This window comes from Tenebrio molitor, chromosome 2, assembly GCF_963966145.1.
Source record: "Tenebrio molitor chromosome 2, icTenMoli1.1, whole genome shotgun sequence".
Taxonomy (NCBI): Eukaryota; Metazoa; Arthropoda; class Insecta; order Coleoptera; family Tenebrionidae; genus Tenebrio; species Tenebrio molitor.
The window spans coordinates 16060021-16084614 of record NC_091047.1 but is presented as its reverse complement, the minus strand read 5'-3'; the positions used below and the strand labels follow the sequence as shown (position 1 = coordinate 16084614).

The 24594-nt window shown below is 31.8% G+C and overlaps 1 protein-coding gene and 2 long non-coding RNA genes across 5 annotated transcripts in view; 1 reads left to right on the top strand and 2 right to left on the bottom strand.

Moving 5' to 3' along the window:
- retn (retained) overlaps positions 1-24594 on the top strand; it is a 73258-nt gene that overhangs the window by 28787 nt on the left and 19877 nt on the right. The window contains exons 2-4 of one of the 3 annotated variants that reach the window (XM_069039085.1): positions 564-734; positions 1047-1268; positions 18877-18949. In XM_069039085.1, coding sequence (XP_068895186.1) covers positions 564-734; positions 1047-1268; positions 18877-18949 — 466 coding nt within the window. Of the gene's footprint in view, positions 1-563; positions 735-1046; positions 1278-18876; positions 18950-24594 lie in introns of all 3 variants that reach the window. The other 2 variants (XM_069039083.1, XM_069039084.1) reach the window with 2 other exon arrangements.
- LOC138124149 (uncharacterized) lies at positions 1231-23379 on the bottom strand. The gene is made up of 3 exons (XR_011157029.1): positions 23250-23379; positions 22328-22396; positions 1231-1369 (listed from the first exon to the last, which is right to left on the bottom strand). It is a non-coding gene; the product is annotated as an uncharacterized lncRNA (long non-coding RNA).
- Positions 9765-11717, bottom strand: LOC138124147 (uncharacterized). The gene is made up of 3 exons (XR_011157026.1): positions 10528-11717; positions 10305-10442; positions 9765-10250 (listed from the first exon to the last, which is right to left on the bottom strand). It is a non-coding gene; the product is annotated as an uncharacterized lncRNA (long non-coding RNA).

Genomic DNA, 24594 nt, shown 5'->3' with positions numbered 1-24594 from the left:
TGCACTCCCACTCCCTGTATGATATGAATGTAGAAGTTGGAAAAAAACACATTCTGTCATAATCGGAACAACCCTGTTTCTTGGAATGGAAATTGACATCCTTTTGATGCTGTGAAGAAATTATTCCGGCATCTTTGTTACACGCATATGCTCGACAAAGATGGAAGGCATTCGGTATCGTTTCCTAGGTACAGTGTGCGGTCTTGGCGCCAGCTGTCTATATCTTATACTTCTTCCTTTGATTTCAATAGTTTTAGGGAGGAGACACTTCAGATAATTTATTACTTTTAGTAAATGTCGTAAAGATGAATTTCATTGCAAAATTTAAAAAATTAGCAAAAACAATATCTTTTTTACATTAATCTTTTTCAATTATAATACAGCAAAAATGAAACATTATTTAGTCTTGTCTGTTTGTTTTTTCTTCGTATTGTTATCATAATATGCAGTGGTCAACTAAAATGTGAACACATGCAAAGAAGTTCATAATACATACTCGTATATCAATCAACTTTTTTTTATATCTTCACCGACTTACACTTTGGATTTCTTTTAATTTTTAGTCTCACAATGACGAAGAAATGAGTGATGGAGATGGAGATGGAGAATCAGGTCGTGAACACGACGACATTGACAGCTGCGACGAAATAAGAAGACATGGAGGAAGCATTCTAGCAGATCACGGAGACGTTCTTGCTAAACTGAAAATGCAAGTGAGGGACATCAAGGTAGGGGTAAGCGATCACTGCTTCAATCTTTCCCGTGCCCTATACAGGGCAGTATAGTCATATAGATATAATAAATATTTAACATTTGAAAAATCTGTTATCACTAACACAAAAATTAAGAGTAGTCATTTATTGCATCTGATCAAGTATCTAAACAAGGAAATTAGTTTTTTAGAAATCTCACTATAACGATTTATGATAATATGTAGTGACTTTAGTGTTTCGTAAATTATTATGGTAACCCTTCGATCTCATTTTATAAACAATATCTTTTTTATATCTATTAAAAACATTGAGTTAAGTTTGTTGATCTTATAGGACGATTTCGAGAATGCTCGACACCTGAACTTTCCTATGACGAACAGGAGCTTGCAAGAGAATTTCCACTTGCCGGCTCCATTTCCATTTCCACACCCAAGTACACCGTTCATGACACCGCTATTACCACCACCGACAGCTCCATCTTCAGGGAGTTCGCATTCGTCAGAAGGCAGCGCATCTTCTCAACACACCTGGTCATTCGAAGAACAATTCAAACAGGTGCGTCAGGTAGGTCGTTTAGGATTAGAACGTGCCGTTGTCGGAGACGATATCGGTCAAAGTCGTCGCGACGTTATGCAGTCTTGAATGTATTTTCAGTTCTGCAAACAAAAACTAACCTAAAAGTGACCTAAAACAATAATCGGTTTTGACAGCAATATTATTGAATGCAATAGAAAGCTGTGTTACACCATTAAATGTGAGCAAGAATAAAGCTTTAAATTGGTTCTTCCACGCTTTTTTTGTAAGCTCGTCGGCAAGGTGCGGCGGGTGAGTTACCTACTATGAGTGATTATTATTTTTACAAGGATATAATTTTCAACTGCGATTTTCACACATTTTTTTTTATTTCTTATAACACTACAAATAAGTGCAATATTGTACATAAGGCACAATTTTGTTTAACAATTTTAATTCGAATTAAAATGTATACGATTACGCGCATGCGCAGGTTGTAACCGACTGCGGCCTGTCTGGACCAACCTCATATAAGTTATACTATTCGCCAGTTTTATGGCGCATAATTTCATCAGCGCAGGAATTACAGTACATTTTTAGAGTTATTCAATCGTAAAAGTCGGCGTTTTGTGTCCTTGTCTCTATTATTAAAGAACATTATTATGAATAAGGACGGGCCGTTATCGCTTGTATTTAATTTGTACCTAAATGTTAAAGTATTTCAGTATTCCCAGTACTATTATAATTTGGCATAATGCAATTTAATATTTTATAGCCTTTTTCAGTGATTTATGGTTATTAAAAATTAGCGCAGATATTTTTTGCACTGCCGAGGCCGTCTAAAAGAGTTTACCTGAACATTAGTCCTCGGTCTTTCTTCAACTTAATAACATTTTTTGGTCCTGTCAGTGGCGAAAATCGCATATAATATCACCATCACTTGGCTTGTACAAGCGTATACATAAAACTTAAGCATTTTGTTTTATTTTTATTCTGTAATTTTGTGACTTGATACCCAGATAGGTAATACATAATATATTAAATTACATATACAGGTGTCCTCGAAATGCATGTCAAAAAAAATCGGTAGTTGGTGACAATGAATAGAAGTTAAATGTTTTCTAGTAAAAGTCTTTTTGTTTTTCTCAATTACTTCAACTCAGTAACGTACTAGAAATTTCGAGCAAATTTTCAATCTCAAAAACAAAAGGACTTTTACTACAAAGATTTTTGCAATTAACCTCTATTCATCGTCACCAACTACCGTTTTTTTTTGACATGCATTTCCAGGACACCTGTATGTGTAATTTAATATAATTTTTTTTCATGTTAAGTATTGTTGTTTCAACAGTAGATAATTAAGTATGCACAAATAACTCATACAAGCTGTCAAACGCTGCAAGCTGTACCTTCGTCATTTATTGTCCGATTTAAGTAGATAAGGAAAAAGATGAAATAAATAATCGTATTAATACCTGAATTTTTATTTTTTCCAATATTAATTTCAACATCAATGATAGTCAAATTTTTCAAAAATTCACCTATGCTTTCTTAAATTTATTCTTGTATAGTATAAATATCCCTAATAGAAATATTGACTCTAGCCCGGTAAGGATGTTAAAGAACCTCAGACAAATATTTTTAATATCTTTGAATCCTATCGAGCTATTTGACAAAGAAAGCAGGTAAAGTAATTCGGGGAAGACTGTAAGTAAGTAGTTTGTCAACTGTTTCTTTGTTGGTGTGATTTATGATTTTAGTCAAAATTTTTATTAGGGATAAATATACTATACTTTTTTTTTCTGGATTCAGTGATCTTATTATCAGATGGCGAATTATAACATTTATTCAATAAGGTGGCCATCAGTTTAATCAGTACTTGTAGATAGAGGGGAAAAGATCTCCTTCCAAATAGCCTAATATCGGAACTAACTATGTAGATCCAGTTCCTGCAGAAATTTTGAAACTGTTACAGGACTGGATCCCGGGTCCTACCATAACACCTGATTATTCATGTTTCCATTTTCCTTATTTGATAGAGAGAATTTATATCAATCTAATATAGCAAAAAGTATTTGACAGCTCTCCCTTCAAGTGTTCCATGACAAAGACTTGTATTTTCTAATGCAGCAAATATTTTGGAACTCAAAATAACAGGCTTTGTGTGGAAAACGAGAAAAGTTTTCAGTACAATAATTTGGCAATACCAAATTTCAATTTTTGAATACAGTAAACACAAATTGTTTCTGTTCTTTCATGTTTGAAATTAACCACTTAAGTTTGATTTTTTAAATGTAATTCTGCCATCCATGTAGATATTAGGTATTAGATATACCTAGGTAGCTATTATGTGCCTTATCGAACATTATATTTCGAGTACGTACAGTACGTAGTATACTTACGATTACGAGTATATTTAATATTACATATTTCATTTGCAATTTTTGTTCGGTGAAGTTCGATCTAATTTATCGAATCCAGATCTGGCTCCGGTAAAACGGCCGTATAAATCGGATACCGGAAACGAATCCAGAGTCGAATAAAAATTTTCAACATTCTGATTGTTTCACGCTACATTTGAAAATTATACAAGAAATCCAACTCACTGTTCATAAATGAAAATCGATATAGCGGTGGTTTCCGCAGCTTGACAGCTTTTCATCTCTTGTTTAATAATTTTTTATGTCATAAAAAGTATATAAAAGCGGCGTTTACCGAATGCCTTTTGTTTTTATTTCCATATTATCTCTTGTAAAAGTTGCTAAAACCCATTGCCGTGTTGTAAATCTCGTTGAATCAAACATAAATTTCTAAATTTTAATTGTTAAACCTTTACGAAAAAGTTTTTCTCTGAATATGTGTGCTTTAGAAATTAACACTTTTTAAACGGAACCATTTGAATCTTCCAGTACGCTTACATAATGAATTATTCGTTTCTTGCGTTTTCCCCCAATTTAATGGATATAACGAGTTTTGCAAATGACACCCTGAAATATTTTATTTATTTTTTCTGTTGAATATTGCAACAAAGTCAACTGGTTAGACATCATTAGATCCAGAAAAAAGTCGGTCGTTTGGTATTGAAGTTAATGTTGAAAAAAAAATTAAAATTGCGGACACTTTATAGTATGTACATATCTACTTAGTAGTAGAATTATATTAGAATAAAAGATATTGTGGTCTTTTTGGGAGTCAGCCTGTAAAAAACTCACAATAGTAAACATACGTCAAATTCAAATAAAATTTCAAAAATTAATATTAATAATAATATTGAGTAAGGTTTTCTTGAAAAATATGTCAAACAATAAACGACTTATACTTTTTGACTACCATGAACCATGAATTATGTGTATAAAACGCAAATGAAGTTTTTTGTGTTCACACATCTACAAAAACAAAATTACGTAGGGTGTTATTGTTTTTGTACAGAGAGAACTCCTGCGGTAACAACAGGCAGTGCCTGTATCCTGTGTGATATATAACGACGTAGGTGTTATTATATTTTAATATCAAGCTCTTAATGCACTGTCTGAGATGTACGAGCTACATTTGAATAGATAAATTACTGCAATTTAATTCAATTGCATGAATAAAATATATTAATAAGCATTCACCTTCAGCTTCGTATAGCAACAAAAATTATATGGATGGATGGCAGGCATTCTTTCAAAATTTGTAGAAATGCAAATACACAAACTGCCAATTTTTTTTTTGTTATGCTTAAATTATTGTAGTAGGCATACCATCATTTAAATAGTTAATACTGGATCTTGAAACAGTATTTACCTAATATCTAGTTACAATATTAATTACAAGTTTTAACGTAATTTTTAGAATTGATATTCCATCCATTTTTTAATATGTACTTGAGTAATTACATAATAATTATAGGAAAGTGCATTTGAAGCGTAATCAAAATTTAATCCAGTATAAATATTGTTTTTATTATAGGGTAATTTTGTGGAAACCGTAAAATAGGCAACAACGTCCAACTGGCAGTAAAACATAAATACGATAACACAATTATGACTGAAATACTTGCATATACCTAGTAGATGTTCCGAAAATACATTGTGTACAAATGTACTATTAGTTTGGTTTCATCCTTCACGATAAACATATCAAAATATTATTAAAGTAAATGAAAGCAGCCTGTGGACACGATCCAACTGTATCCTGCCGTAAAGTCTTAATTCATTAATGATAGTTCCTTTGATACTGAATTAACGATGCGGAATCTTTGATCTACACCGTCAGCATAAACAAACTCACCGCCTTACCGACACAACGCTGCAAACTTGAGAAAACAAAAGATACCATTTCACAAAGACTTGTTAGATGTCCACTGGTAAACAGACATAAATGTCGTTTGATTGGATCCGATTTGCTTAGAAAGCTATCATATGATTTGATAAAAAAAATCTTAATGTGGCGCAGCCCTTTGCTATCCAAAAATAGCGAAAGTCACATAAAAACAAATCAAAACAGGGTAAAAGTTGTAGCAAATGGTAACATTAGTTTAAATCCCCCAGGAAATCTATCACAAACGTCAAAGATTCAGAAATAAGGCAGACCGGCATATTTCTACTTATTTTTGGAATTGGGGGAATACGCAAAATCGATTTTAACAGACATGTGTCTTTATTGATGTAACGATCTGGCACGACGTATGCGTCTCAAGAGATACCAGAGGGTGTTAAGGTCGCATTGGAAATGCATTTACAACATATGGGTTCAATAATTACGCTTTTAAGACCGAATAAATTTAAACGTTGGTATATAAATAGATAACGTGAATGAGGGTTATATGTCGATTTTTGAAAAGATAACACGTGACGAGTCGGTTTAAATATTTCCACCCATAACAATTAATCAATGTAATTAGATATTCTTAGAAATCATTTGGTCTTCAGGTTTCGTCCAATCATTCAAAATATTATCTTATCCTCACATAATTAACTAGAAAAATTGGAACATTAATCGTCTGCTTTTATATCATGAAATTCTACTTTACTCTCAATAAATGTCATCACATAATTCAGATGATTCGATAAATTCAACCGGAAGCTATATTTTATAGATCGAAAAACATAATATGTACCCAAAAAACACGGCAATTCTCCAAATTTCTCTAACTTGACGTAGTAATTTGTAAAACGTTGCTCCAAACCTTAAACCTCACTAAAAGGTGGTGTTTATGACATTTAATTGCTGTGCTAAGAAAACTATTTTAGACAACCAACAGTATTAAAGAGATACTTTACAGTCATTAACTAATTTAATTGTATACAGCTTGAGTTAATATCTCCAGGCCAAGTGTTTGACTTTAAACCATCTTATTATGTAAATAAAAAAAAATAATTGTTTTGTATAAAATATTCTCTGGTTTTGAACAGATTGGTTTACTTCGGTGTTCAATTAGGTCAAAAAATAAATCGCAGTGCAAAACAACTAATAGTTTAATTGCTTGAAGTGTTAAAAGCCTTACGAATAAACAATTTAATATTTAAAAAAAAATCACTAATCCACTGAAGTTACCTTAGTAGCTTATATTTAATTATCGAAATTAAGATATAAACGGAAGCTTGCCTCATCGATTTTTGCGTTTTTCATCTAATGTAATTATTAGTAAAATGTTATACCTACTCGGTTTTTATTAGTATTGGTATGCCACATGTATATTAATTACGTAATTTTCCACTTATGATATAAAATACAATCGAAATTTATCTATTAACACACAGACACGTACGTGTTTAGTGTTCTTTGTAATTTATGGATATTTTTTATCGATTTTTAAAGAATAATAAACAAAGTATATTTTTTAATGTTGCCATAATGTTAAAAAATAGATAAAAAATCGAAAAAATACGGTTTTTACATTTATTTTGAATTTCACATTGTGTTGTTTTAATTTAATATGATAACAACTATTTGTAAGTATTGTTTACAGGAGCGTTATTATAAAAAAAATTCATGAAATAATTCACTTGGACAGAATGAAAACTTATGCATAACTGACCACTTATCGGTTTTATTTTTGTGAATTTATTATGGTTTGAAGACACAACTGGCAAACATATGCTAAGAAGCAACCGGATGTTTCGTGCCAACGATTGATTTGATGGAATTCGTATTGAAGAATTTCACTCCTATAGTCGTATTTGCAGATGTATTTATCATCTGAATCAGTTTTAAATTAAATCAACTTGCTTTTTGTTGATGTTAATTATTCTGTGCGTGGAAATATAAGTTTACAAATTAGTTTTTTTACTATATATTTAGTACCTAAGTAAGATAATGAACTCCTTAGTTTCACTTTCATCTATGATAATTATCATTACTTTTTCGCCTTTTTTTATAAGTGTGATACATATAATGCAAACTATGCTGTCGTGCCAAATGATGAAATAAAGTTGGGTAACTGAAGAAATATGTATGTAATTGTTTAATGACGTAAACCATGATAAATCTAAATAATTCATTAATATCTCGAACAAATCCCCTTTTGGAAGACCGATCTACTGCTCACCTACCCCACACTAACACATGTATTAATCTCATATAAGGGGGAAGTAAATGACTCAATCACCGACATAATGAAGTGGTCTGGGCGATTTGGTCCGAAAGCGGTGAAAATAACGTCCGTAAAGGACTCCAATACTTCTTATCGCCAATAGATTTGTTCGGTGGTCTTCAGCCTTAAGATTCAATCATTTATCTGCAAATGGATTTGGCGAGGGGTCATTTCTACAACAGTTTCTCTGGATTTTACAATCGACAAACATGTTGCTTCTCACGGCACTAAACTTCCGAAATCTAACGCGGAATTGCCTTGCCACAGAACGGCTCCCAAAATGTTGATTTATTGCAAATTGCACACGAATACATTGTTTCCACTTCTCTCGCTTCGAAAATACCTGTTCACAGTTCATGACGATTTCGTTTAAACAAATTTCAATAGATAGTAGTCGGGAGAAATTTTGCTGCACCGGTGGAAATTTCTGCTGATGTCAAATTTATGTCCATGGCTCTAAATTTAACCTCTAACCCCTGTCGATGGATTCGGGATTATGAGACCTAGACAGCTGTGCTACACATTTGGCAGCCGCCTTGATTAAGAGCAGCGGCCGGAATTAGTCAGCTCTCTTGATTATTTTGTTAATTCATTAATTTACCCCAAACGATTTGGCAATTTCCTCTTGTATAAGGACTAACGAGAATGAATTTAATTTACGTGTTGTTCAGTTGGTGATTGATAACGCGGTAAATATTTACAGCACGTCCTACTAAATAATGCCTAAGATTTTTTATCGGGACTGTGAAAGACCTAGAAACGATATAACTCATTTATCAACAAAAATTAATTATACGAGACAACCATAATTTTTTAAGTCAGTGAGACGTTTAAACGTTCTGAATTACATTAAAAAATCAAGAAGGTTAAAGGTTGACATACGTGAGATTCAAAATCTTTAAATAATAAACTCACATGAGCTGTGGTCTTTAAGAAAGTCTTATATGTATTATAGCAACCCTATAATTTCTATGTCCAAATGATAGGTATCATAATTTCTTGTTTTGGTTAAGAACCAACCCGTTTACTGACAAAAGAATTTGTTTACAAGTAAAAACCATAATGACAGGGGTACAGTTTCAATTCTGCAACTTTGAGTTCATTTATTTGTATAAGAAAATGTTGTTAACGACAAATTGTGGAGGAATTAAAATTTTGAAGATCTACGGAGAACATAATTGTAGTAGGTAACTGATTTGTTTAATAAATAAACAAATCAGTTTTGCTACTGCAACGATTTTCAAATATTAAATGTAGTGAAAAACATAAAAAGTACCTACCTAATTTTGCGTTCTCTACTTTAGTTTATGGAATTCCAAGGTGAAAAAAGCAAATTTGGTCCATTTTTCTATTGTACAAAAATTCGTTTAAAATATTAAGTATGTATGTATTAAACTTTGATAGAAAAAGCTTTCAGCGAATTCAGATTCTGTATATATTTTTACGCTACAAAAGCCGTGTTAAATGGATCCTTTTTAAAAATAATGGATCAATTCTGCTAGTTACGTGAGAAATAACAACCTAAGTATGACTAATAATAATTCAGTGACAGAAGAATTTCAAATTTATAATTTTGTCTCTAAACGCTGTTCCCATCAAACCTATACGTACTTATTTCTAAAGTTATTGTCTATTTGATGTGCCTAAATATTACGGTGTGTCAAAATTCACTAAACGCCAACGTCGTAAAAACGTTTTTTTTTTTACATATCCAACACCTGCTTCTTATAGAGTCGTAATTGTTCTCATTGTAGACCAGTAAAGTGGTCTATAAGTCACGGGTGTGTTATAAGTTATAACTTACTTGTGAATTATAACTGCAACTCACTGTTACATTTACATTTATTTGCAATTATAACCATAATTACCTACTGAAAATTGTTAAATTTGAGGGGATGGAATTAATCAACTTCCGGAGGAAAATTACTAAAATTGGTATGTACTAATTTATTCAATTCGGTGACTCATTTTCAGAAATAGAAATGTTGCACAAGTGTATGATTATACGATGTAAGAAAGTATAATTTTTTCTTTGTTCCTGATCAGTAAGTGCAATTTCGTAATTGTTTTTGCCTCGGAAGTCTAAGAAAATGCTGTTATTCCCAACAAACTTTGCATTTATGATCAGAAGTTTATTACAGATTGTGATATTACATAGTATTGTCCAAACATACAGAAAACTTACGTTCATTAGTTCAATTTAATTCTAGCTGTGTAAGTGGATAGAATAGATTAAATATGTAACATAAATAAATTATAATTTTAATTAATTTGGCTGTTTCCTCACTATGGGAACAAAAATTGGTAGGTACATCTCCGTGTTCTTGATCACAAAAGCCAAGTTCAGAAATGACATTTATTATCCAACAACAAAAATTGTGTTACATAGTGTTACAGGTGCATAGTTCACATATCGTTCCAAATTTAGTAGAACATCCGCAAAATAACTGCAAACAAAATAAAAATAATCAACCATCCCATTTATCTTGTAATATCCTTACTTATCATGATATTAGATTATATCAACCTACACCTCACTAAACGGCCACTCAACCCGTGTTCAAATATGATAATACGAATAGCAAATGAGCTGTCTATGTGATGAATTACAGGGTCCCACTCCTCCGCGCCAGCTACGTCTGTAAATACTTTATAATTACACACCGGTCTGCTTTGATTCCGTTCTCTAATGAACGTCGTAATAGCTGTTTAAACAACTCTCACCCCCCTCGTGTAGGTCGATTATGCTAAATAAACGCTGCTCCTATTCACCACCACCTGAAAAAATGGAAATAGCTGGAATTACTGAATGCAACAAGCATAAAAGCTGTGCGTTAATGTTTTGGCTGGGCTTAAAACACCATCTTAAACCCTTGAGATGGAGGTAAAATCTTGTAATCCGTGTAAGCTTGGAAGGGAGGCTGTTTACCCAGTCTACTCCTCACAAATTTACCGATAAGTCCGGGGGCTAAACTCTTATACCTGGAGTTACCGAGAATGCACCACCCACCAATTCTGCTTTTTTCCGCTATTGCCAATTCGTTATAAGGGTTTAGTATTGCTTGTGCTAAGTTCGAATTAACGTATTGAAGAAGTGTGGTTATGTTATGGTGCAACCATGGCCAAGTCGGATCTCGTAGAGGTCAGTGCATGTTTAATTTAATGCCACTAGCTTATTAACACTTGTTGGGTTCACTTAGGATTTTACTATTTAAAACTAGGCTCTTGTTAACATCCCGACGCTAATTAATTATGTAAATAGTTTCAATACAAAGCGTTATATTCTTTTTACGTACTTATATTTTATTAACAATAATGGTAGGTGTTGTATTTTTAATATCCGATACCTGAAGGCCCGTGTGTTGGCTTTTATTTGGTTTCTTCTTTGGCAATTTGTACATTTCTTTGTTTATTCTTTTATTTAATAAGTCGACGTGTGTGGGATTTGTTTTATGGCGTTTTATTAAGTGATGAATTTAACACTTTATTTTTATTATTGTTTCATTAACAGTTTCCCAATTCGACGAATCTTTGATGGTTTACCTTTCGATATTAAAAACCACGTAATAATTTAATTAACTTATCCATTCAATAACCTGCACATAAAACCATTAATAATTCTAAACGAGTTTTTTTTCTAACGCGATTGTGACTGCTTCAGAATAACGCTGAATGCCGGCACACGCCTATCACTAATCGTAATGCAACATCTCATGGATTTCAACATGATTTCATTTTTATAAAGTAGTAGAAGCGATCCTCACAAATGTGTGTAGTGTATTCAACCATTCAACCACATTTTACACCATCGAAGCCTTAATACTTTTTAGATACTCTCCTAATCTGAGATGGTACTAGTATGAAGTCTATTTTATTACTCCTATTTAATACTAAATCACAAAACAATTACGCAGGTACACCTATACTTACAGGCACTTATCCGGTTGCAGAAACTTTTTGTTTACTAAATGATCTCACAAGTGGTGATTCATTGGTGAATTGGCCAACTAATTTATTTTAAGTCAAAACTTTAAATACATACAACTTAATGTTTTATTTTGTTCTCGGTTCCATGAAATAAAATCGAAATTTGTTAAAAAGAAACGATGTACATTGTTTTATGAGTGATGTTACTTGAGTGGACCAACCATTTCTTATTTATATTGTTTATATGTCGATGAATGTGAGCAATATCCACAGAAATAATAATTGTGACTCTAGATCGGTTGAGGAATCGATATAACTATTAGACCGCAAGGTGGTGATTTTACAAAATGAATTATATGACGTGTTAGGAGTGTGGCGGATGAAATACGAGCAGGTTTTAATTAACCGTAGAATAAAGCATTTAAATTCTTACTGCCATTACAGCAATATCAACACCACTGGCCAGTGGATATTGTTGTTTTTTTCAAGATGAAGAACTAAAATTGGGAGGAGATCAAGTGTATTTTGGGAATTATTCAACCATTTAGTTTATTGCTATATTATGTATGGAAATTAAATAGCTATATTTATTTTAATAGAAAAATTTAATTGCCATAGAATTAAGAAGGTGAACGGCACCTTTGTTCGAATAGACCGCCTGGAATTTATTAACACAATGGACTGATATAAAATCCACTCTGGCATTAAAAATTTTATGTTCCCTAGAAACATATTTCATATTAATATTCATTTTTAATGTGATTTTTATTATTGTCGGATATCGGCTCTATGAGCTTTTTGTGTCTGGACTTTTTAAATACAGAACACACTCTGATTTTATGATTGTTTTAAATTAGATCCATCAAATAGGGTTATGGTGATGGTGATCAAATTTCAATAAAGCCGGCAGACCTGATGACTTTTCTCTTGCCATTTGAAAATAAATTATTATTGTTTTTACGATTTTTCGTCGAATAACTAAACGGAAGCAGATAGATGATTTTGCAGTCATAAAATCAATTTGCACCTGTCATCTATTGTAAGTAATCATTAGAAACTTATATTATAAAAAAAATATGGATACATTTGCCATAAAAGTTTAATGATTTCACGTTGGTACTTCGCTTATTTCTATACCCATAAGAGAACCACAAGGTTATAACAAAACTTTTATTTGATAATAGCCTATTGTTTTTCTTGACATTGTATTGCTATTAAAAGGTATTTTACGATCATTTATCTATAATGGAAATTAAATTTTTATATAATTTGTTCATTAACAATCGCTTACGTCCATCTTTTCTTACACTTTCATTATACATACCTCATACTCACTCATATATTTCTCATATAACTTCATAAAACTTTCAAACTGTTAAACACAACTAAATTTAGTCTGCGAAAATACAATATAATTCTCTATTTGCTTGCTAACTTTTTGTTGTTGCGCATTTTTGTTTTATGGAATTCCAGCAAATTCGTGATCTAATCTAATGAGGCTAATTAGAAGAAAAAAAAAAATACATAATATGTAATTCAGAGACTAAATGCAATCTCTCAACGAAGGACTTTTTTGTCATATAACTCTATAGACAAAGTATAGCAAGCAATACTTTCTATTTAATTATACTAGGAAAAGATATTTTAGGCAATTCAAAAAATTTAAGGGTACTTAAATTGATAGAGGTTAAACGAATTTAAAAAAATAATGTTGGAGAAATTTATTGATTTAAAAATGTGGACTTAACTGAAAACAATGATTAGTAAAATTATATGATGCAAACATAAGAATACGTTATGTAAATCCAAATAAGTATAAATATAGAAAGAGTTGCTTTGTAAAACAACTGTAACATCCATAATAGACAGTAACATACTTTTTACCATTTTCTATGAAAAGGTAGATCTAGAAAGTTTTAATTAGTAGGTACATATATCTGTTATTCTGAATTAAGTACCCTTTTTCTTTATTTTTGTTGTTTTACTGATACCATGAAAAATAGTGAAACTTTGAAGCAAGAAGGAATTGATCACTAAAGTTGTCCTTACTACCGATAAATCAGAAAATCATGTATCTTTTGGATAAAGCAGTAAATTTCATCCCAGACCCGTGGAAAGTGACACCCCACAGCGTTACTCGTTAATTACTTAAACCAGTATAGTTTATTAATACACTTTATAAAATAAGAAATGTAATCAAAAGATTTTCCCTGAGGCTTGACGAGTTCATTATCGCGAAGAGTCGCAACCCTTCTTTTCTTGAGTTTGCCGCACGTTGACGGCAACCGCGACCAGGGGCACGACTACAGGTTAGTGTTTTTAATTTAGAACATGTCAACGATACTCATGATAGATGATTTGGTGTGGGCTGCACAATCGTTGTAAAAAAGGGAATTAATTGTTTTTGAGGTGTGTTATAGTTCTATGATGATGGTATTCCGATTAATTTCGTTTTGTTTTAATCGATTTATTATAAACGTAGGTGTTCAATATTAATGGGATGAATTATTACCTGTAGAATTCCACACGTGATCGGAAACATGTGATGAGAATCGATGGATCGTTTTCATTACAGGGTGTAGGTGGCTTCACACATTTGATTCCTTAAACGGTTTGACCACTGAATAACTCATTATACTCAGTCAATATTATAGTCGATAGATATCTACATAGTTGATTTAAAATGTGTACAAAATTTGCAAATCTTCTATACTGAACATTTTAGTAATTTATGAATTTTATAAACACTAGTTCGATTTTTAAATATTGTTTATCAAGTTTTAAAAAATTAACGGACATTTGTAGAAACTAAAAGGGGTTAGTTAAGCGGTAAAAGGTCGACTTTTTTATGATAGTGTGAAAAATGAGCTGTGTTTAAAGAAATGATGAATTATGACATAAATTAGGAAACATCAACAAGAATTGAACTTTTTTTAAACTTTCTGAAATATGTCAATCAATGAACAGGTAAATTCTATACACAAAAACAAATTCTACAGAAACTAGGCCTAATATTATAAAAACTAACTCTTGTTAGACGAAAGTTTATTGTTTTAATAAAAGTCGAGACTAAAAACTTGAAAAAGTTGCGTTTTACAGATTGTGATGTACTAATTGTTTTGTTTTTATCTAAAATCGCGGAAGCCAAAATAGTTATATTAAATACTAACCTCTATTTATTAAAATTACAAATTATTCAAATATTTTCTTAAACATTGTAATGGACTGTGGCAGGTCACGTATGTACTTACTTTCTTTTAGATCCCAGCGGCACGGCTCGTAAAAATTCACCCCGATCAAAATTGAGCTAATAAGCATCGTGTGAAAGACGGCAACAGTTATTAATTCTCAGGATAACGAACGATGCATTCAAATACGTTACAGGTTTAACCCCAATCGGTGCATTCATATGTGAAAATAGTAGGAAAACATTGAAATTTTGCGTAACGAGCAAAGAATCAGAACTAAGGGAGGCGTCCAGGCATTATAATCGCCCTAATTATCAGAGCACTATCGACACGTCGATGTATTGTGAGTCCATATTGTGGCATTGTGAGTGACAATGCATGTAAACATCATATTGAATGGTGTATTGTAGCCTGGAGGGCTCGCACAATGGCTGAGGGTTCTTTTCAGTGACGCTATACGTGGGGTCATATCTCCAGGTTACGTTCTTTTGTTGAAAGTCAAGTGATTTGATTGTGGTTTGTCTCTTGTAATGTTTATATTTTTGAGACACTTATCGAGGTTACAGATCGGTCGTGTTATCTCAAATGTCATCGTTGAATATATTTCAATAAAATTAGTATTAATTTTTAAGTGACACCAATGACGAGTGACGATTATTGCATAAATGGTATAGTTATCAAGAAATTAACGCTTAGTAACACTATTTAATTTTTTCAAACGCACAATAAGTTTAACAATAACCTTGTTTCTAATTTCGAGCTTTTTATCTTTGAAATACAAAATTTCAATAGCAACATACTCATGAATTATTTATTTGTCGATAAAATTTATACATTTATTATGCGATAGTAGTGTTTTCCAAGGATATGCTTTATTATTTTCTGGATTATTACCATTTTATTTTATTTTGTTAGCACGTTTAGTTCCATAATAGTAGCTTTTAATTTTAATTGATAAGACGAGTTATCATTTTATTGTTTGTATGCGGGCGGAAAAGCCGTTGTTTTTTTCAATAAATTAATGTATTCTAACGATAAAACATATTGCGTAACTATAGGCTCATTTAAAATTTAAACCTACCTGCATTATTTATGAATAATTTTTATCATTGCCGTTTTGAATTTTATTTGATATTGCTTAATTAAAATTGCAATAGAATCGAGAAGTGATGCAGACAACTACATATTTGTGTTGACATTCAAAAATTTGCATATTTTATTTATTGTTCTACCTTCTTACCCGTCGGGGGAGAAGAAATCCATATTCAGTTAATTTTAAGTACCTATTGTGCATAAGTATTTTCCAAAGGGTTTGTAAATTTATCTCGAAATGGCTAATATGTATACATATTTCTATGTCATTTATTAGAGTTATGTAGTTGATTTGTTGTACTGCATAGTTTGTAATGTGGAATTTCATTAAATTGCCAAAAATTATAGTCACTGAAAACATTTGACATTTTTTATTTTTACATAGAACACATACATTATATAAATACATATATAAAAAGTAATAAAGTAAATTTTTGATAATAGCGTTTTTTAACAAATTGCAGCAATTAGTATGGACGAAACAGTTTTCCAGATCTGTATCTTTTACCTATGAGCTTCAGATTGATTACTGTCGATTAACAGACTTATATGAGGGGCGAGTACGTTGATGATCCAAAGGCTTGATGAGCGCTAACAGTGTTTTGATTGATGCAGTACTCCGCCCTCTGCATGGTATACCTCTGACTTAAAAATCTTCCGATTGTGTTATATACATATAAATATGTATTACTTATTTATGTAGGTATATGTATCTACATATTATAAAAATTACAATAATCATGAATTGAAATTAGAGCAAACAAATATGAATACTTAATGTTGGACTAATAATTCATTACAAGAAGCACAAGGCAGATTAATAAAACTATTCATAGTTGTTGCAACCTGAAAGCTTTGTCGAAATTAGAATAGAAGTAGACGCCAGCACCTCGACGACCACCATCAGAAGCCGAGTTAATACAGTGTAGCAGCCGGTCGTAATCGCTTGTAATGTGGTGTTAAAACATCGGCCATTGTTGTGAGGTGGGGTTGTAGAGGTTAAACATGGTCATTAATAACCCTGGTTAACTAATCTGTCCGCCGTGGCCATCTATCTTTACAAGTTACTTTACTAAGCCCGAAGCGACGTACATTCAGTGCAACCTCGATTACTATAATAACAAATTTATGAATTACGATTTTTATTTGGATGGGATACGACATCTTGCTCTTTACAGATCTTTATTTAATTTAAATTTTTTTCATCGCAATTATCAAGTTCTGCATTGTTAAAATGGATAATTCCAAGACAATTCTGAAATTAGTAAATTTCATTTATTGTGTCACATATAAATTATACCTACAGATCCAAAGATAAACTAATACCCTTCCTCAATTTATCTTGCAAAGTGAATTTTATTTATATTTAATCACATGAGATCTATCGCCATTTCTGTTACTAAAATATGTTTTTATATTGTATGTAGGTGTTAAGCCAAGTTTAGATCTTCGTAAGAATATATGGCATTTTTTAATGTTCAATCTATAGCCACGTACCTACAACATTTTTAGTGTTAGAAGAATGTGATATTTTGTCCTAATCGCAATACAGCAATGTCTTCAACTGTCTCAAGGTCATTGCATTATGTTCTTAATCTAACTGACTGAAAAAAGCTGTGTACCTATGTAAAACTGTATTAAGTTGTAACTTGAAAATTAGAATGAAGCATATACATACCAGCATTTCAAACCAACCGTTTTGTCGATAAACTGGCTTATAATTAAAATAGAATTAATTGTTTTGTTTACTTGCAAATGTATTCAGGATAGTGGTTCGTATTTTATACTGAGCTTATCTTGGTTGATAGGCAAATATTCACTTTCAAAGCCAACTAGAAATTTATTAAACTATAGTTTGGTGAATAATAGGTATTTATTTGGATGTCATTCACGTAGTGTTGATTGAGCATTTAATATTTTTTTTGCATTAAGACCGGTAATGGCTATAATTAGAAACGAACTAAATGATGAGTAATTAATATCCAGTAAAAAAGTTAATTTGGAAATGGTAATTAATGTTTGAGATAATTTAAAGTTGAAGGATAAGCTCCAATAAAACACAACATAAAAACTTTAAAGCCAGCAACTTTAAAATACCACATAACACAAACCTTTTGGATGATGTAGGTATCAAGATGAGGAGTTCATAAACTTAACCTTGAGAATTTATGCAATTAATCAAAATATTGTTATACAGTTTTGCTTTTCTTAATGGCTGTTTTATTTTGGCGCATTAAACTGATTAAATTTTATTGCATGTTAACCACTTCGGGACAGTGACGATTATAAAAATGCAATAAAAGACCCGGATTATATTCCGTGCAAGATACTTTTTATTTCATAACTTCATAACTCATATCATAACATAAGGTAAAGTTATTGCGAAAGTTTACATCGGACCTATTACACTACCACTGATAATGAAACAAAATTGATTTTGCAACGTTTTCATTATCTTAGTTATGTAGGTATTAGTGAATACTGTAATTATTTTTATAGCGGAAAATGAACTTTACAAAGCCCAAGCTTTATCATGTATGTTATACGTGATACGAACAATGTGCATATTCTAAAACGACATAATTTATTGATAAGCGTATTTCCGCCATAATATTAATAGGTACAATATTCTCGCAGTGTAATATTCTTCAAGATAAACGTGCCTTTGTAAAATTTTAATGTTATTTTAAAAATGCTTTATTATCGTACTCAACATTGTAGCATTGTACGTTAATGTTTGTTAATTACACAAATAAAGTGCTTAAAGCAGTAATTCTCTTCAGAATAATCCATAAATCATAAACCCCAATGTAATTTTCCACCACACCAGGAAATACAGTGCTAATTGATTAATTTTTTGTTGCAGTTATACGAAATTAATGACGACCCAAAAAGGAAAGAATTTCTCGATGATCTCTTCTCGTTTATGCAGAAACGGGGTAAGTTCCTTTTAAAGTGATACTTTTGACAGTACTGTCCATCTATAAATAACCACCCAAAACCTGTCTTCCTGGAAATTCGATTTCACCCTAGGAATAATGGAAATCGCATTGAGCCTAGCTAATACCTGCTTTGTGAACAATTGACCAACAAGAATTCAAGATGAGTAACACAGCAACAATGCAAATGTTTTTCAAATGGCAACCGCGTTGCACTTTTATCTTTCCTCCATAAATCAGAAATTATTTTGTCTCTAAAATTGAGTAGCAACGTTGAAATTACGGGCAATCTCATCACCTTAAGTGGCATCTATCAAATTCCAGGGTGTATTATTAAGCTATTATAGGGGTCTGTCGCTACCGTTTAATTCTCTCAAATTAGCCGAATCATCTTGACGAGACCGTTCTGTATACAGTGATTCGGCTAATTTTACACTTGGGACTTCAACCTAAACAGTTCCTAAATGATAACTAATTTTATTTCCAGTTTTCCGGGTAAAAGAGGGCCACCTTGTTGTCCTTGGTGCCAAATTAGATTTTTTTGGCAGAAGCGTTTGAACAAATCGAGCGCGTCCGGTCGCTTTCATGTTAGTAACTAACATAAAAAGCACTCTATAAATTAGAAATGAATTATTTGTCTTATTAATTTACTTGAATTTGCATAATAAATAAAACAAAATTTAAAATACCTACATGTACTCGTATACCTACCGATAGCAAGTGGCAGTCTTCAGAATTACATACCTAACCGTACATTATTGAATTACCTGTACCTACCTACTCTTTTACCTTAGTATCTACAAAGTGTAAACAAGTGTATTTTTATCTTTTCACTTCAAATCATCCACGTCGAAGATGGGTACCTGAGATTGATATTTTCGAGAAAACACTTATTTGTTGAATATCTAAAACAATTATAAAAATTTTATATTTTAACTAGCATTAATTATAATTATGTGTAAAAGTTTATAAATGAACGATTTAGAAAACTGTTTTTTAGCTTAGAAACTGGATGTTGGGTAACGTAATGTCAGCCGATGCATTTTGAATTCATTGTACAATGCAAATTGAAATCAATGAATAAATAAAAATTCAAATATGGCAGTACATATTTCATCTAATGTTAACAAATAATTATTGTTAAATTTAAGACAGAAATTTTAAAATAATATCTACTATCAACCACAAGTGAAGTAAATACATAGTTAATGATTTATCTTTCTTTAACAATTTCTATCTTGAAAGTTATATTCGCTTCTGTGGTATTGCATGTAGATAAATATGTATTATAAGGGTCACTTTTAAAATTCTTTGATTATTTTCTTTTGAAACAGATAATTGCAATACGATTTTTCTTTTGTAAAAAAGAATAGTCAAATCCGGTTTAGAAAATTCTGTTTATTTACGTATATTACCTGCTTCTCCTTAGAGAAGAAGTTCTAGGACGAATGTATAATATGTAGTTTATGGATGTATATAAACATTTTTCGTTAGCAAAACAGCAATAATAATAAAAATAACTTGATGAATTAATGAACAGATGTTATAATAACTAACATTTTATAAATTTTCTAACTAATCAACTTTTTTTCTTGCAGAAATTGATCAATATTTACAAACAATTGTTTTATCTTACTTGAAATTGGAAAATAAATAATTAGCAAAATTTTTAATTTTACATACACAAATTTATTATCGGAAATTTTTGTATTGTAAACCAAAAATGTTATGTACTTAAATTTAATCATATGTAGAATTAAAGAAAAATTTTACAGAATTAATTTTTTATTGTTACTATGCGGTCGAATGAAAGTCACTTGTCTTCATAAACATAATTTTGTACAAAGTAAGACAAAATGAAAGAACATTTAACGTTAAACATTTCGTACTTTGCATTAATTATATTAATACATACGCAATACACGTTGTGTGTAAAAACTTTTATCATTTTCGATTAACATAGATAGTGCAAATGAAATCGACACATAGCAGCGATAAAGTATCCAAGGTGTTGCAAAATTGGGCGATTGCGTATTAATTAAGCTTTATTGTCCTTTGATGTGACACATATTCTAATCGAGGTACATATTATGAAAACTGGCGTTATGTCATTTGGCGATAAAAAAGAGTGTCAAACAAATTCTGCGCTTACTTTTCAGATATAGTTGAGCAGAAGGTTTCACTAAACCAGGTATACATCTTTTTTTCCATAGCACGTGCTTGACTTTAAAGCCACCCGAAGGAAGGGTGGTGAAAAGAAATGTGTCAAAGAAGGGATTGGGAACTTGGATAGGACATGCCACGACTCCAAACAGACAACAGTATTTCATTTCGCCGATGTGTAGATATTTGTTAAATTTGGGATGCATTTCAATTAGAATTGTGAAGAGATGCGGTTTCATTCTTTCACTAATATTATATGTATTAGAAATCTTGAAGTTTCTGGTATGATGTTTCGTGTATGCACGTTATGATCGCGTGTAAGATCGTTCTCCGATCTGCACCTAGCCAGCAGGGTGCAAATGCAACGACCAGTGCTACTCGTCACTTGAAATTAATATCTCTAACAATTAAAGTTGCTAACAAATAGTTTTTCACATCCCAGAAATTACGGATTCGTTTGAAATTCCAAAATAAATCTTAACCGCAAAATTCTCGTCTGGTCAAACCGCTTACTAATTTGACTTTGATATTCTTTCCTCAAAATAATATATCCTTAGCTTGTTTTCTGTCTTTCACATTACATTAAATTTGTTGCAAAACGAAATAAGAAAGATTTATGTAAAAAAAATTAAGTCTACGCTACTGTGTTGTACTGTGGGGCAAGTAAAACTCTGATCTTCCTTTCCAAGAAAAGCAGCTCAAATATAACATTGCTAACATTTTAATAATCTTAATAGCTGCACGATTCCTTTAGGTCACGACATAATTAGGACAATTTTCAGATTGCCACTAATTCCAATGTAAAGTGTAATTGGTTTATATTTTATGAAAACAAGAAACACATTGAAAAAAATATTGTCCACGTGATTATGAAATACAGAATATTTTCAAAAGGGAAGATTCCTTTTTAATATACATACATATGTACTTACAATTATAAAAAAGGTTTATCGCATAAAGCTAAAATATACCTACTCGTACCACCACACAAACAAAAATGTAAATAAAAAGGACAATGGGCACTGTATTTTAATGTTTTACATTGATTTGTTATTGTTAATTCGTCCACGTTTTCCTCGGAGTTTTACAGTTTGTTTAATATTCGTAAAAATTTCAATTCTCGTTTTATTAAAGCAAAGTTAATGATTCACGACTTTCAAATTACTGAGCTACCCATAAACGTCAATTTTTAAAGTAAACTAAATAGGTACTTACGCACTATTAAGATGACGTCAGGACGACCATTTTGATGGGCTAAAGTTGTCGCAATCCCACTATCCAAATCTAAATAGAAGTGTATTGTATAATATTAATATGTAACCTTAATGATGTAATATAATCGTTACATTAAAAAAAAAATCGTCGAAAATTGAATTATCTATCGCCTTGGATCTAAACTGCCACCGCACTCTGTTTAGTCCTACCAAACTTCCGAAACCAAAATGGCGATTTTACCATCACTGCAAGTAGGTCTTGTGGATATATTTTATATCGAGTGACATTTAAATTTATCTTCAAATCAAAGTTAGCGTTGAAGAGTTGATTGTGAACGCACCACTCGTCCGTTTGCAGAGTAAAAACACAAACAATCCAAAAAGTGAGGTTACATTTAAACAGCTGATCCGTGATCTGTAATCCGTGGTGCATTCACAATCTACTCTTCAACGGCAACTTTGAGGATGAACACCCGATATATTCGTGAAATCAAGTCTGTACTCTGTACAGTGGTTCCTCTTAAATGAACACATTATTCTGTAACACCATTATGACAACATAAGATCAGCTCGGACAATAAAAGCTTCTACTGTCTTCTTTGTATAAATTCTTCAATTAATTCAATTGTTTTCTACAAATTGCAAAATATTCGTACACAAATTTGGAACTAGTAAAATGGTTGTCTTTGGAACAATATAGTATTTATATCACAATGTCTTCATTCGTAGAAGCGAGGAAGCATAATTTAGATCTGACCATAATTAATATTTCTCCTTCATCTTGTGCAGATCGTAAAATCATATGATACTGAGAAGCCCGATGTCAAATGGAAACTGTGATTGATGAGAACATATTTATAATTAGCGGACACTTCCGGCCTGTTTATGTTGGCAGCCCTTATGTACGCATTCCCGTCACTCACCGTCTCGACCATTATGTCTCTTGTGTTGCCAACTTCACATGTGCTATTAAATCCACCCTACCGTTATTAATCAGAGCAAACAAGAAAAAAAAACGGAACAACTGTCGAACAATTGTTGTGCATATCTTACACGTCACTGTCGTTCTCTTTTTATTGGTGGAAAACTGTAATTACATTAGCGGAGTGATAACCATAGTCGTGATGTTAGATGTCGAAGAACCGGTGATGACCGGATAATAGAATACGAAAACAATGAATGATGCGGCATGGTCCTGCAAAAGCGACGACTGCTTTCCTCATTGACAAATACGTCTGAAGGCCACGTATGTTGTACCAAGTTTGTAATGTTTCTCTGCGGAGAGCTCACGGCAAGTGACCGCGTGTGACAGACTGTAAATAAACTTCAAGTCAACACTCCACGACGGCTTGCTGCCTTTTGAGCTGGCGTTAACTTCGCAGACAACACCTGTGCGCAACTAGAATGAAATTTATAGGAACGTCCCGGGTTCTAATGCAGATTCATTAGTTCGTCGATAACCTGGATTCGTCATTTAATTTATCTCACGTAGGTATAATAGAGGACGGTGATCTTTAAATAATAAAAAAGAGATTGATTTGCAAATAATATAGTCTGCAGGTAAATATTTAATTTACGTAAATAACACTTCAATGTCAAGTGCAAATAAAGAGGTTTTGATTCGAAATTTATCAAATCAAGTTACAACTGGATTAGATTTCATGATCTGGAAAGATGTTAAAATTTGTTTATTTTTCGCATTGACGATGTAATTTTGCTATGATTAACAATCATATGCTACAAAGTATATCTTATTTTTGTAGCATCATTAAATAAACATTTCAAAAGCGCAAAAAGTGTCTCATACTGTACGAGTACATCTTTTACTTTCTTCCATAACAGAAATTAATTTTTTTGTCTGCACATACATATCGTGCGTTGAATTAAGTTTATCCTCAGAGGCTGGCATTGAAGACTCGATTGTGAACGCTCTATACGGATAACGGATCACAGATCAGCTGTTTAAATCTTCGCTTTTACACGAGTGATGTAAAAAATGAAAGACTTATTATTCTTATAATATGTATCCCATAAGAAATCTTAATTTTTTTGTTAGTCTGACAAGTACTGAGGTAATATTTTATCACCGATAAAATATTGTAGGAGTATTTACATTTCGCCATAGCAACTTGTTTACTTTACTGTAGAACTGTTCTGGAGATTATACATTTTTCTCTGTTATTCACATTTTAGTAAAATTATTTCACATAATAGCATTACATTGTGTTGTATTGTTTTACATTTCGGTCCTTCACCTAACTAACGGTC